At 45.0% G+C, this 13,849-nt stretch overlaps 1 protein-coding gene across 2 annotated transcripts in view; it reads left to right on the top strand.

Moving 5' to 3' along the window:
- Nucleotides 1–11,443, top strand: part of amot (angiomotin) — a 162,280-nt gene extending 150,837 nt beyond the window's left edge. Inside the window, exon 10 of one of the 2 annotated variants that reach the window (XR_009785044.1) lies at nt 6,799–6,923. Coding sequence is in view for 1 of the 2 variants with exons in the window: in XM_061750823.1 (XP_061606807.1) it covers nt 6,799–6,934 (136 nt within the window). In the remaining variant the exon portion in view is untranslated. Of the gene's footprint in view, nt 1–6,798 lie in introns of both variants that reach the window. The other variant, XM_061750823.1, reaches the window with a different exon arrangement.
- The last annotated feature ends 2,406 nt before the right edge of the window (nt 11,444–13,849 follow it).

The raw sequence follows: 13,849 nt of genomic DNA, 5'->3' as shown, positions 1-13,849 counted from the left end.
GGCTTCAGTAAACTCAATGATTCGTTCAGTGAACTGGTGTACTGAGGAACTGAAGAACTGAAGAGTGATTTGTTCAGGGGAGGGGCTTAAGTGAACTGAGTGATTCGTTCAGTGAACTGGTGTACTGAGGAACTAAAGATTGATTCGTTCAGTGAACTTGTGTACTGAGGAACTGAAGACCTGAAGAGTGATTCATTCAGGGGAGGGACTTAAATGAACTGAGTGATTCGTTCAGTGAACAGGTGTACTGAGGAACTGAAGAGTGATTTGTTCGTGGAACTTATCATTCGCGATCCGTTAAACATGAGTGATTCGTTCATGGAACTTCTTTGTGATCCGCTAAGGAGCGATGTACTTGTACGATGAGTGATTCGTTTGCGCAAGGAATGATGTACTACGCAGTGAACGTACTCATGAGTGATTTTAACCGCAAGTCCTGACGTCTTCGCGGGGATAGCTTTCACTAGCAGCCGTTTCTTCAAGCTAACGGCTAACGTTGAGTCAGTCAAGCACATGATAACAAGCACACATATTTAAAATAAATGTAAATTAATGATAAATGTTTTTACGTACACATACATATAATTCCCTCTGTGTCTCTAATGTCTCTTAAAGCTTTTTATTTCATAATATAATAACACATTAAACTTCGATAGCGCTTCTCAAGACTCTCAAGGCCGTTTTCCACTAATCAGATGACAATAACAGTAAGGTGAGTGAGCAGGAAGACCGGCTGGCGGGGGGTGGTGTCAGCGACGCTGTCTCCGCGGTGGAATGCAGAAAAGTCACGCCGGCTGGCGAGAGCTTAGCTGGATGTCAGGGGACGCAGAAGGATGGTCGGTCGTTGAGCTCGCTGCACGCATGTTCACGAGTCACAACCGAAGCCGGGTGTTCGAGAGTTTCCTGAGAGAGAGATAGGTAGGTGATCATTTAGCCGAAGTTTTTTATTTATTTTATTATTTTTTATTTTTTTATAATCCCCCCACCTTTCCTAGTTTACAATACATGACAACAACAACGCATAGTCCTTCGGTGAATGTGTTGAGTGGACGTGAACCTCAGGGATGGATCATTAAATGAATGATTTTGTGAAAAAGAACTGAACGATTCGGTGAACGAATATTTTAAACAAATATTTTTCATGAAATGATTCGAATGATTTAGTACACTCAAAAGAACTGCAATGCCCATCACTAGAACCAAGAGTATGTGCGTGCAGTGTGGAGTCACCGCCTCACTTCTCAGATCATGCCCCGGAAGCAGGAAGCCAGCTTTTAGTTTGCAAAATAAAAGTACCTCTCTGCTCAAACAAGAGGTGACGCCACACTACAACCGTTTCGCCAGTGGAATGTAGGCAATTTCGGAGTATGAAAAAAATTTTATGTCCCTTTTTCATTGTCAGCTGTAATGTTGTTTTAATAAATAAAAAACTAAATCTGTAAATCTGTCTCCATGTCTTACATGTTCTGCTTTGAATGTTGGTTCTGTACATACTGTCAATTTAACCAACAGCACCGGGTTTTTATGCACAATACATAACCTTAATTTTAGCGATGCACCGAAATGTCTCGGCCGAAAATAGCCCAAAAGTGCATTTTAGGTTTCGGACCGAAATACTTTTTTTTCATACAACCCAAGTAACATGTAACACGCATAACGTGACATGTTGAACACTGACAGCCGTCGCACACGTGTGTGTGTGTACACCTCAAGGTAAAGAGTCATTTACGATTAACAAGCAATGCCCGATAGAGCATTGCTGAACATCCAGTTGAATTGACTGGGAGGTCACTCTATTGTGCAGTGTATTTTTAATAGCACCTTATTTAGACATTTTCACAGTACAGTAGAATCCCTGTAAGAGCGTATTTGCTTTGATGTGCCGGCTCAGCAACTTCGTACACCAGTTGACTAACATGCATGATATGGTTGTAGCGTTTATTGGTTTAGATTAAAAAGTAATTAATTTAGGAGAAGGCGGCACGGTGAACGACTGGTTAGAGCGTCTGCCTCACAGTTCTGAGGACCGGGGTTCACAGGGTTCCGCCTGTGTGGAGTTTGCATGTTCTCCCCGTGCCTGCGTGGGTTTTCTCCGGGCACTCCGGTTTCCTCCCACATCCCAAAAACATGCATGGTAGGTTAATTGACAACTCTAAATTGCCCGTAGGTGTGAATGTGAGTGCAAATGGTTGTTTGTTTATATGTGCCCTGCGATTGGCTGGCAACCAGTTCAGGGTGTACCCCGCCTCCTGCCCGAAGATAGCTGGGATAGGCTCCATCACGCCCGTGACCCGAGTGAGGAGAAGCGGCTCAGAAAATGGATGGATGGATGAATTTAGGAGAAAAGAATAAGCCGGAAGCGACACCTTCGTTGGTTGGTCGGACAAGCTCTCTCAACAATAGGGGCTCCAGCCTTTATGCCCATCCGAAAAGGGGGTATTCCCCCCCCCCCTCGCCCTTCTCCTCCCTCTGCGGCCAAAGGGAAGACAGACCGCCTCTTCATGTTACTTTTCCATCCTAGAATTATTTTGTGGTTTAAAACCAGTGGGATAAAATATAAATTCCTTGTGTGTTTTTTGGACGTACTTGGCAAATAAAGATGATTCTGATTCTGATGGTGGGGGAAGATGCCGGTCCGACAAGGCAGGCCCAAATGTATTGTGAAGGTCTGCTGGGAACTTCTGGTGGAATCCCCTGTCAGAAGGAGTTTCAACTCCCACCTTCGACAAAACTTTGCTCATGTTGCGGGGGAGGCGGGGGACATCGAGTCCGAATGGACCATGTGGACGCCCTAATTTCCGATGACGAACGACAGCGTTTGAGGGAAGTGCTAACACGGCGCTTCATTCGCTAAAGACTCACTTGATTACGGCCTAAGCGACTTGCACGTGGTCTGCATTCCGACCCCTCCAAATGCGCCGCCCACTTTCATGCGACAATATAAAATTCCGCTCGCCTTCTACAAACCAATACAAGAAACAATTTACACTATACTAGAAAAAGCCATTTGGCTATGCAATAGCACTTGGCACCTCTCTGGCCGGTTCTCCACACTCACACCACTCACTGTCTATATTTGGTGGTGTCGCCATTTCCCGTTCAGTTTTAGAACCGGTTGGCCAGAGAGGTGCCAAGTAGGTGCTATTGCATCGCCAAATGATGGCTTTTTCTAGCATAGTGTAAATTGTTTCTTTGTAGTGGCTTGTAGAAGGCGAGCGGAATTTTACATTGTCGCATGAAAGTGGGCGGTGCATTTGGAGGGGTCGGAATGCGGACCATGTGCAAATCGGTTATGTCGCAATCAAGTGTGTCTTTAGCGAATGAAGCGCCGTGTTTGATAAACACTTCCCTTAAACGCTGTCGTCCGTCATCGGAACGTAGGGCATCAGCATCCGCTAGGACCTGCTGCACGTGAGTTTCGAAATCGGGATAAGGGAGCAGGCAACTATCACACGGTGTTACCGGCATTGGCGAGTTGGTTCCCGAGGAGTATTACGGGTGCAGTTGGGATTGTACTGACCATATGGATCACCAGGAGTTGGTCTGCAGTCGGGTCCACTCTGATGATGTCCTCGCACTCAGTAGGTCCCACTGGAACGATAGCAATGTGTCGCGAAGGAACAGTGAGTTGTACTCCACCAGAGCTAGGTAATGGGGAACGGTCTAGTGGGAGGTGATCAATCACGGGGACCGTGAGATTGAAGTCGTGGAAGTCGGAGCAGATCTAGAGGCCAAGCCTAGTAGATCTGGGGATGTGGATGTCGCTTCGTGTGTGGTTGTGAATTAGCAGCACGTTGGTCTGAGAAGCGTCTCGGAGGGGTGTGGCATGCAGCGACAAACCCAGGTCGTTCAACTACGGCGAAGGCTGAAAAAATGCATGTGGACCAGTTACTGATTGGTTAGCGCGGAGGACCAGTCGAAAGGGGAAGTTAACAGTCGACGCTCTTACTATAACTTCGTCTTTGCTCAAAACTTCGCGTCGGGGACGGTTTGTCCCGACTTAAGGTTTAATGGTGGAACAACACGGTTACAAGTCACTATTAGCGCGCAACCACAAAACATTGTTTATGGTGTCAACTTGAATGGCCAGTCGGAAAAGTACATTCGCACCTACATAAGTTTTATAAGGCAAATTGTGGACTACTCGGAAGCAGTGAGTTAACGAGCAATGGTTCCATTGCAGGTTCAGGGCGCACACCCCCACTGCAGTGACGGCAGATGGCGGCACGATATTAATGGGAAAATGGGTTTTCAGCATTAATTGAAGGTCAGGATGCTTAAGTTGTAGGGTCTCAAACAGTGCCCGAGAAATTGCCGATTTGTCCGGCCACAAGGCCAGGTTGACGTCGTCTGTCGGGCAGTCGTGCAAATGAATCCCACCAGCAACATTGGTGCAGTAGCGCTCTTCGTGAGGGGTTGGACAAGATGGCAGAGAAAGGTGTCGAGTTCTTTAAGTCGGTTCAGTGGTGGTGAGGTGGCTACAGGGGGACTCGACGGTGTCGTCAGTGGGGGTGTCGTCACTCGAAGGAGTGCTCCCTAACAGGTCGCAGTACTCTGGGCGGGCGGTGTCGCCGTCGTCATAGGCTGTTTCGTACTCCTATAAATGAACGCAACGGCGCCCTCCTCTTGTTTACATTTAGACAAACAAAAACAACAGCTTGCATGTATTGTAGTATTTGTCTGGCACTGTCTGTCCAAACGTGGATATTTCAGCTCAGTTATAACTGGAGAAAACACCGTGCAGTAAATTGCAATTTGCTTTATTTATTTATTTATTTTGTTTGTTTGTGCTATTTACTCAGTGATTGAGTAATTATTTCACTGTTTACATTTTACTCTTGTTAAAATATTTCTTTTGGAGGACGACTTTTTATTTTATTTGAGTCACATTATTGTCAAGTAACAGTACTCTTACTTGAGTACAATATTTGGCTACTCTACCCACCTCTGGAGTGGACATCCTCTATTGCTACTGTTACGTTTAAGCAACATTTTTGCTCATCAGATCAGCCAGTGTCGTATTCGTTCCACTGGTCTTTTTGTATTTTCTCGTTGAGGTGCTGCGGGTCATGGCCCTGGTTACGGTCCCAGCGGAACCGCGAAGCACACGTAACCGGTGACAAGAGGTGATCCGCTAGTACATCTTGTATTAATTAGGAAACGCGACTACAATTGTCTGATTAGTTTACGGATGTTAAAGTTAAATGTATTAAGCGACGGATGTAATCTGTACACAGACCGCAGTGTAGCTCAATCATTTAATTATCCTGGGAGAATCAGTATAAAAGTTCCACACACCTAGAGTATAAAATATGTCAGGGCTAAAATGCCTCAACAATCAATCCACAGGTAAAGCAACATCCATCTTAATTCCAGACATTTCAGCGGGTGGGGGTGATTTGCAAAAGTGAAAAAAAAGGGGATTAAAAAACAGGGTCTCAGCAAGACTTTCATCAGTGCTAATGTAAAACGTGTCTAATAGCTAAATAACACTTTAGCTTAAAAGACACTTTTCCCAGCAGCCATTTGGACATGTCACTGCAGGATGAACACAGTTGTAATTAATAAAATAGATTTTTTTTTTCCACAGTTCTGAGGACCGTGGTTCAATCCCCGGCCCCACCTGTGTGGAGTTTGCATGTTCTCCCCGTGCCTGCGTGGGTTTTCTCCGGGCACTCCGGTTTCCTCCCACATCCCAAAAACATGCTAGGTTAATTGAAGACTAAATTGCCCGTAGGTGTGAATGTGAGTGCAAATGGTTGTTTGTTTATATGTGCCCTGCGACTGGCTGGCGACCAGTTCAGGGTGTACCCCGCCTCTCGCCCGAAGATAGCTGGAATAGGCTCTAGCACGCCCGCGGCCTTTTTGAGGATAAGCGGCTCAGAAAACGGAGGGATGGATAGATGAGGCAGACGCTCCAACCACTCATCCACCGTGCCGCCGTTTTAAAATCAGAAGCCAATAAAAAACGTTAAACTATCATTACATTTATTTCAAAAAGGTGACTGGTAACAAAATGCTTGCAATATCTCAACATTATACAAGTAAAGACACCAATTTTGGTATTTTCACAAGAAACATGAAGTCGACACACATGATTTGCTTTCGCGGGCCACATAAAATGATGTTGCGGGCCGGATCTGGCCCCTGGGCCACCAGTTTGACACCTGGGAAAGCACACCAATTCAATGCTTTTGGTTTTCGTTTACACCAAAACTCTCTTATATTTTGAATTTCAGGATTCCACTTTCCCCAAAATTGTGCTTATTTTGCGACTTAAGCATAATCGACCTCCCTAATAAGTACTCACAATCATTACTCGTCGCGCTAGCTACCGCTAAGAAAACAATTCTATTAAACTGGAAAAAAAAACAAGCTATTAACATCAATCACTGGCTCAATATCATCATAGAATATATTGCGTTAGAAAAAATATCAGCAGAACAAAAAAATCAATGAAATATACGTAGATAGCTGGTCACCCTTCCTCAACATGCTAAATCTCGGCTCTTGATTTATTTGCCTGCGTAGTGTGCCATCTGACAATCACAAGACTATTTTGTAAGTGTAAAAGTAAACTCATGACTTCTTTATTCTTTGTTGTCAAAGTTGTTTTTGTTGTTTTATTATAATTCTATTTGTCATTCTCTTAATTTTTTCTTATTCATTTATGTACTTGTGTTTGTTTTATTTTTATTTGTATTTATAAATAAATAAATAAATTTTGTTTGTTTTTTATTTTATTTATTTATTTTACTTTTCCCTCTTTCTTTTTTTTCTTTCTTTCTCACACTTAAGACCGATTTGCATGGTGAGAGGACACATGCATGGAGTGGGGATCTTCTCTTATTCCTGTTTGCAGTTCCGGCGTCTGTGGAGGCAGGACTTTCTTCACTCCTTCCCGATCTCGGGAGGGGGTGGACCACAGGGATGACCTCCCGGAGAGCATTGATGGTGGGATGGTGATTCGCCCATGTTCCGTCGGGGCTGGGGCAGTGACAGCTGGCACCCGCTTGGGTCCCCCGCTCTGGCTACTGGTGGGGGCGGTGGTTAGTGGGTTTTCCACCTACGGGAATGTGGGGGGAACCCGCGGTCAGTGCTGCGGTGCTGGCTGGGGCGGTCCTCTTCGTCGGAGGTTGTCCTGCCTGATGGGCCCGACCTGCAGGAGCCATGCCTCTTAATCACTCACTTAGCACACACTTCCGCCACTCACTGTATATATTTTTCACACTAGTCACATCTGGGTACATATACATATCCAGGGGTTCCTAGGGGACTGGGGTCTGGAGGGTGTGTGTGGGTGTCGGATGGGGTTTCAGCACGTCTGTGCTGTTTCCCGGTCCGGGCGCCCTGCCTGCCCCCCTGGATTTTAATGCATCATCGGCTGGAGGGGGTGGCATTGGGTCCCTGTGGCCTCCTTCGGGTGGCCAGTTCTTGGGGCGCCTCGGTGGGGCCTGCGAACCGCCCTGGGTCTCTCCGTGTGGGACGTGCCCCGTCCACCGGGCTGCTCTCGGGTGGACGCCTGGGCCCGATCCCACCCCCCGATTGATTGGGTGGGGTCCTCAGCCGCCGCGGGGCAGGCACAGCAATTAACGGACACTTCTGTCAGTCTGTGCATGCTAAACGGTGTCAATTCACATCTGTCCGCAGGCACACATCCCTGGGACTCTTTCACTGGGTGTGGGGCCACTCACTGATTGCGACAAATAATTACAAATAATATGCGAATTGCTTGGGTATCCCCTCACTCACACTCTCGTCCTATTTCTTGTCCTGTCCTTCCCTCACAGGGTGTAGCACTACAACCGCATCCAACACTCATATCTAATGTTTCATTATTGTATATATGTAATGATTTACCTTCCTCATCCTGTTTACAATTAGTGCTTTGTCTTTTGTTTTAGTTTCTCTCTGCCCTCTAGAAACCTTGTTCTGTTCGACTGATCGACTCTGATTGTCAATAAACTTCAAGAAACCGCAGCATCATCTTAAAAACTCCACTGTGACACAGTAAAACTGTTCTGGCATAAAAGGGATACAGATCCTCCATTCTGCTTGACCTAACAGCCGAACAAGACAATAAAAAAATAAATAAATAAAAGAATTGGTGACGATGGCTTACTGCCGGCAATGCGGGCCTAATTCTGACACTGGATGTACAGGGACTGGTTAAACAGCCCGTATAAGGGGGTTCGGTACCCCATACTCCCGAAGTACCCCCACATGACCCTACGACGGACAGGATCAAATGCCTTCTCCAAATCCACAAAACACATGTAGACTGGTTGGGCGAACTCCCATGCACCCTCGAGGACCATGCCGAGGATGAAGAGCTGGTCCACTGTTCCACGGCCAGGACGAAAAGCACACTGCTCCTCCTGAATCTGAGTTGGCTTCCCAATGGACCCTCCTTTCCAGCACCCCTGAATAGACCTTACCAGGGAGGGTGAGGAGTGTGATTCCCCCTGTAGTTGGAACACACCCTCCGGTCCCCGTTCTTAAAAAGCGGGACCCCCACCCCAGTCTGCCAATCCAGAGGCACTGTCCCCGATGTCCACGTGGTGTTGCAGAAGCGTGTCTACCAGGACAGCCCCACAACATCCAGAGCCTTTAGGAACTACGCCCAAATCTCATTCACCCCCAGCACCTTTCCACCGAGAAGCTTTTTAACCACCTCGGTGACCTCAACCCCGTTGGGCGGCTATGGCTCAGTTGGTATAGCAGGAGGTCCAGTGACCAAAGCTCACTGGTTAGAATCCCGGCTCCACATATTGAAGTGTCGTTGGGCAAGATACTGAACCCTAATTGTTCCCAGTGGGTCTGGCAGCGCCTTGCATGGCAGCAGCCGCCCATTGGTGTATGAATGTGTGTGTGAATGGGTGAATGTGAAGCTTGATAAAGCGCTTTGGGCACTGTGATATTGAAGCTAAAGCGCTATATAAGTTACCATTTACCCGTTCGGGCTGTGCCCAGCCGGGCCCCCTGGATACAGACCCAGGCACCAGGCTCTCACCTTCGAGCCCCACCTCAAGGCCTGGCTCCAGTGACCCACGTCCGGGCAAGGGAAACCTAGATCCATTTATTTTATTCGTCATAGGGGGTCTTTTAGCCGTGCTTTAGTCTAGCCCTCACCTAGGACCTGTTTGCCATGGGGGACCCTGCCAGGGGCATAAAGCCCCAGACAACTTAGCTCCTAGGATCACTGGGACTCACAAACCCCTCCACCATGATAAGGTGATGCGTTACTGGCATCACTGGACACCTGTGATACTAATTAGAGGATATACCTTGTTTGAACACAGGGTTAGGGTCAGTCCCTATGGTCAAATTATTATTCTATTTTCAAGGGGTACCATTATTTTTGTTGAGGCCTGTTTCATGAGTTTTTTAAAATAGTTCTGTTGAACCACAATTGAAAAGCAATATCTTGATTTTCATTGGTTCATTTTCATTACATTTTTATTTATTATAATGTTTGTCAAATTCACGTTTATTTATGTGACCACTGAGGGTTTTTCTTTTATTAACAGTGGGGTACCAACAATTTTGTCCACATGTATACTGGATGGATTTGGCTGAAACTTGTTATGCATCTACTTATAAACCTATTGTGCGCAACTATGAAGTTTGGTACTACACCATTAATTCTACTTGATGCTATAGATGTTTGAACTTCAGACCACCCACAAAGCTAGTCTATGATAACCTTGACATCATCATCTTGGGAAATAGTCATTATAAATGGTTGAAAATTTGTATTTGCATTAAACACAGTGTCCTGCAAAATCTGCGAATATTTAAAGATGTCATCTTGAGTATTACAGTACTTATAGATTACAGTAGGCTGCAGTATCTAAAAGTTACAAAAAAAAAAATTTCTTCAATGATTAAGCTGGACTCTATCCCAATGCGTAATGGGTGCATTCTTCTAAAGATTACTCAAGACGTGGTGACTCTTTTGGTGAAGGCGTGAGTAATAGTATTCAAACAAATTCATCCATATTCATACATTCAATGTGGACTGATAACCTTGTATCTTAGCATAGTTCATGCTCATTCTTATGTCAAAACGACAGGACTACTCAATCATTAACATTTTACCAAAAACCACAAGCAAAGCAAACTACATCAGCACAACATTCTCGTTTTTTCCTCCCTTCTTTTGTGGTGATTTTACATTCGTGCGTGAATGGGCCACTTCACTTGGGACAGCAAGGGAGGTGAATGCGACCGCATATGTTATTTAAATCAGAAATAGCTTTATTGGCCAAGTATGTTACAAGACACAAAGAATTTGTCTCGGGTAGTTGGAGCCACTCTAGTACGACCACAAACAACCTCTATGATTAACATTTAGGACATAAAAAACACGTATGGAGTCATTAAGCATTGAAAGTGTACCACTAGTGTGGTGATACTGATATAATGGCAGTTGTGTCAACGATGCAAGTTTCAGCAAAAAATATCCACAAATAAGCTTGTTCCGGCAGAAATTCCAAGGTGTTCTCCAAATCAACCCCTATAAATTACATGATGTTTTAACTTTGTCACTTGGCCTAAAGACATGACTTAAATAGCACAAATAGAAAAGTATTTGTGAGAAGAGCAGTGTGGGCAGTCGAATAGGTCACATAATTTAGTCATCAATTGTGTTTTTCATTATTTTATCTGTTATAATAATGAATTCAGTGAGGCCCGAGCGTTACTTTCGCAAGGAAAAAAGTCATAGTAAGACATAAGCCATAGTCTGACCGTTTAGGCTCAACTTTCTTCATACATCTACTTTCCATGAACCACAAAGTGTGGTCAGTTTTTCCTCCTTTATAGGATAGAAAAATCATTCAAGACAATCTTAGACATATACCTTTGTTTGAGAGGTGTTTCCCAGGGTGTTGTCGTCTAAATCCAATACATCTATATGTGTTAAACAACTCAGGACAGAGCAACTATATTTGAACCCACAGACTTTTCAAGTGAGCAAAGGTATTGGAACAGACATGATTAAATTCACTTAAGGTTAATAACTTAATATTTGGTGGTATAACCCTTACTTGCAACAACTTCATCAAGCCTGCGACCCATTGACTTCACCATTCTTGATTTGAAATGCTTTTCCAGGCCTTTACAACAGGCTCTTTCAGTTCTTGTTTGTTTCTGGGGGTTTCTCTATTCAATCTCCTCTTCACGAGGTAAAATGCATGCTTTATTGGGTTAATTGACTTGGCCTGTCTAAGAACTTCCACTTTTCCTGTGATGAAGTCCTGTGTTGTGTGGGCTGTGTGTTTTGGTTCATTGTCTTGTTGCATGATGAAGCTTCTCCTGATTAGTTTGGATGCAATTTTTCTGATATATACATGTGTATGTATGTGTGTGTGTTTATGGATATATATTTATTTATGTATGTACCGACAGACGTCTTATATTCCCTAAGTACAACAAGACGAGGACACAGTCCTTTTAGCGCTTTTACCAACAGACCACACTGTCCTATTTTGTTCACTATCTTACAGATGTAGCGTATGTGTTTAACCCTTGTATTATTTTGTGGGTCAATTTGACCCATTTCAGTTTTTGTGTTGGTCATAGTATTGGTTATCCTTTTCTTTTTTTCATGAAAGTTCGTGACTTTTCCTCATCTACGGTCATGAACTAGTGTGCAAAATCTGAACACTGTGAGGTGTAGTGGAATTTGCATACAAAGATGATGTTGCGGGTCATTTTGACTCGCACACTTTAATGTGGTAAAAGTAACTGTTCAGATCCAAAATAAACATGTCTTTTTGATGTACTTTATTTGGATTGCCTCTGAATAGCCATTCAGACCCAGAGACCTAGGTGGGTGTAGAGGAGGAACTTTCTCTCCCTTGTCCTTGTTACTGTTCTCGTGTCAACTCTTTGACGAACACACCAAAAATGAGCTCCAGAAGTTTTACATCAATAGAAGCTTTATCACAGATTTTGAACTGTGGTAGTGATGCAGAGGAAGATATTTCAGAGATAGAGGATCTTTCACAGACAGAGGACAATCTTATTGATGATCCTGATTGTCAATTTTCCTACGAAGAGGAGGATTCAGAGGAGGAGTCTGGCGTTGTCTCGCCATCAGATGAAAACCAAGGAATGCAGCAATCATCATCCACAGAGGGGACATGGGCATCTAAATATGGTAATATAAAATGGTCAACATCACCACACCAAAGCCGAGGCAGACTGTTCCCTCTGCTTATTTTTTTATTTTATAATTATTCAGATGTTTATTGAAAATGCAGCCGGACAGAAAAAAGGCTTTAGGGGACAGACAGAGGGACAGAACGGACAAGGGGGATAGGGGTCTAGATATTTGAGCACAAGTAGCGTTACAACAGTCAAATCGTTTTCTTATTTGTTGGATGGGGGGGGGGGGGGGGGCATGCAACAACTAACCAATAGAACAAGTAGAGAGAGGACAGGACTGGATGTGGGAAATGAGCAAGGTAGTGCTACTGATGAGTGGTGCGGTGGGATGCTATTTATAGGGTCTAAAGACCTGTAAGAATCTGTGAGTTGATATCTTAATATAACCTGTTATTATTATTGGTCCCAGCACAAGCAATGAAAGCCTATAGCGTGTCTAGGGAACTTATTAGTGAATGAACACCATATCACATGCATGTTAGTCAACTGGTGTACGGAGTTGCTGAGCCGGCACATTGAGGAAGGGTGGGTCCGGCCCCCTCCACCCGCAGAGAGCATGGGGGCCCCAGCCACCAACAGGGCCAAACATAGGAGCCAGCTGCCTCCTGAAAAAGGTCACAGCCAACCAAAAGCGAGCCCATTTTAAGCGCCTGTCACGAGCAATGACGGAAGAGGAGAGGGCAGAGGAAGGCGGCGACCCAAGGTTGCGGAGGGGGTGAGACCTCCATCAACCCGCGGCCCGCCAACCGAAGGGGGGCGTTCAGACCCCAGGAGTCAAGCCAAGCTAAATGTGAAAACATCCACCCTATCACTATGGTTACCAGGTCCCCGACCAGCAACCAATATCCCTGTACCGTGATCGTGTGTGGTGGGGTGTTGTTTATTAAAATTGGGGAGACTGGTGAGGGTGGGGCGAGACGGTCATGGGGCAATAATGACTCGCAACCATCACTCCCACCCTGGCCAACCAGCTGCCCGAAGGATGTGCAAATGTATGTGATGCATTAAAAATCTGCAGGGGAAAGGCACAGTAGGCCAGAGAGCCAGCCAGAGTGCCGGAACACCTGGCCTAGTGTCCTCCCCAGCCCGGCACTGCCCTCTATCCACTGACGGGTGTATGATGCATTAAAACTAGAGGACAGAGATGGAGGAGCAACCAGACCAGAGACCACCACAGATGTACCAGTACTTGGTCCGGCGTCCGCTTCAGCATGGTTCGTGCCAGTCCCCCAGGAGACCCTGAATGAGATGTGAATGTGCCCAATGTCTGAAATACTGTATGTACAGTGTGAATAATAAATAATGTGCAGTGTGTGAAGGAAGAGGCTGCGGCCCGACCAGCTGAAAGACCACAGACAAAAGGAGGGCAGACCCTCCCCACCTGGCACCGACCTTCCTCAACTATACAACTACTTTTGAAAGGAGTTTTTGTTTTGTGGGAGTACTTCCAATATTTTCTAAACAAAAACGGGTTGTTCTAAAGTATTCACGTGTGAGAATCTTTTTAGGATTGCTGTTCTTACTTCATAGTATTGAAGGACGGTACCAAGCCTAATCAGAAATTCTTGGAACCAGCTTTCACATGACATGAAGGCATTATTTTTTTTTTAATGACGTAGGCATCAATTCCACTTTTTTTCCCATGTGCTGCAGTATTTTGTTCATCTCAAAATTG

Source organism: Phyllopteryx taeniolatus, chromosome 17 (genome assembly GCF_024500385.1).
Source record: "Phyllopteryx taeniolatus isolate TA_2022b chromosome 17, UOR_Ptae_1.2, whole genome shotgun sequence".
Taxonomy (NCBI): domain Eukaryota; kingdom Metazoa; phylum Chordata; class Actinopteri; order Syngnathiformes; family Syngnathidae; genus Phyllopteryx; species Phyllopteryx taeniolatus.
This window is presented reverse-complemented; position numbering and strand designations above follow the sequence as displayed.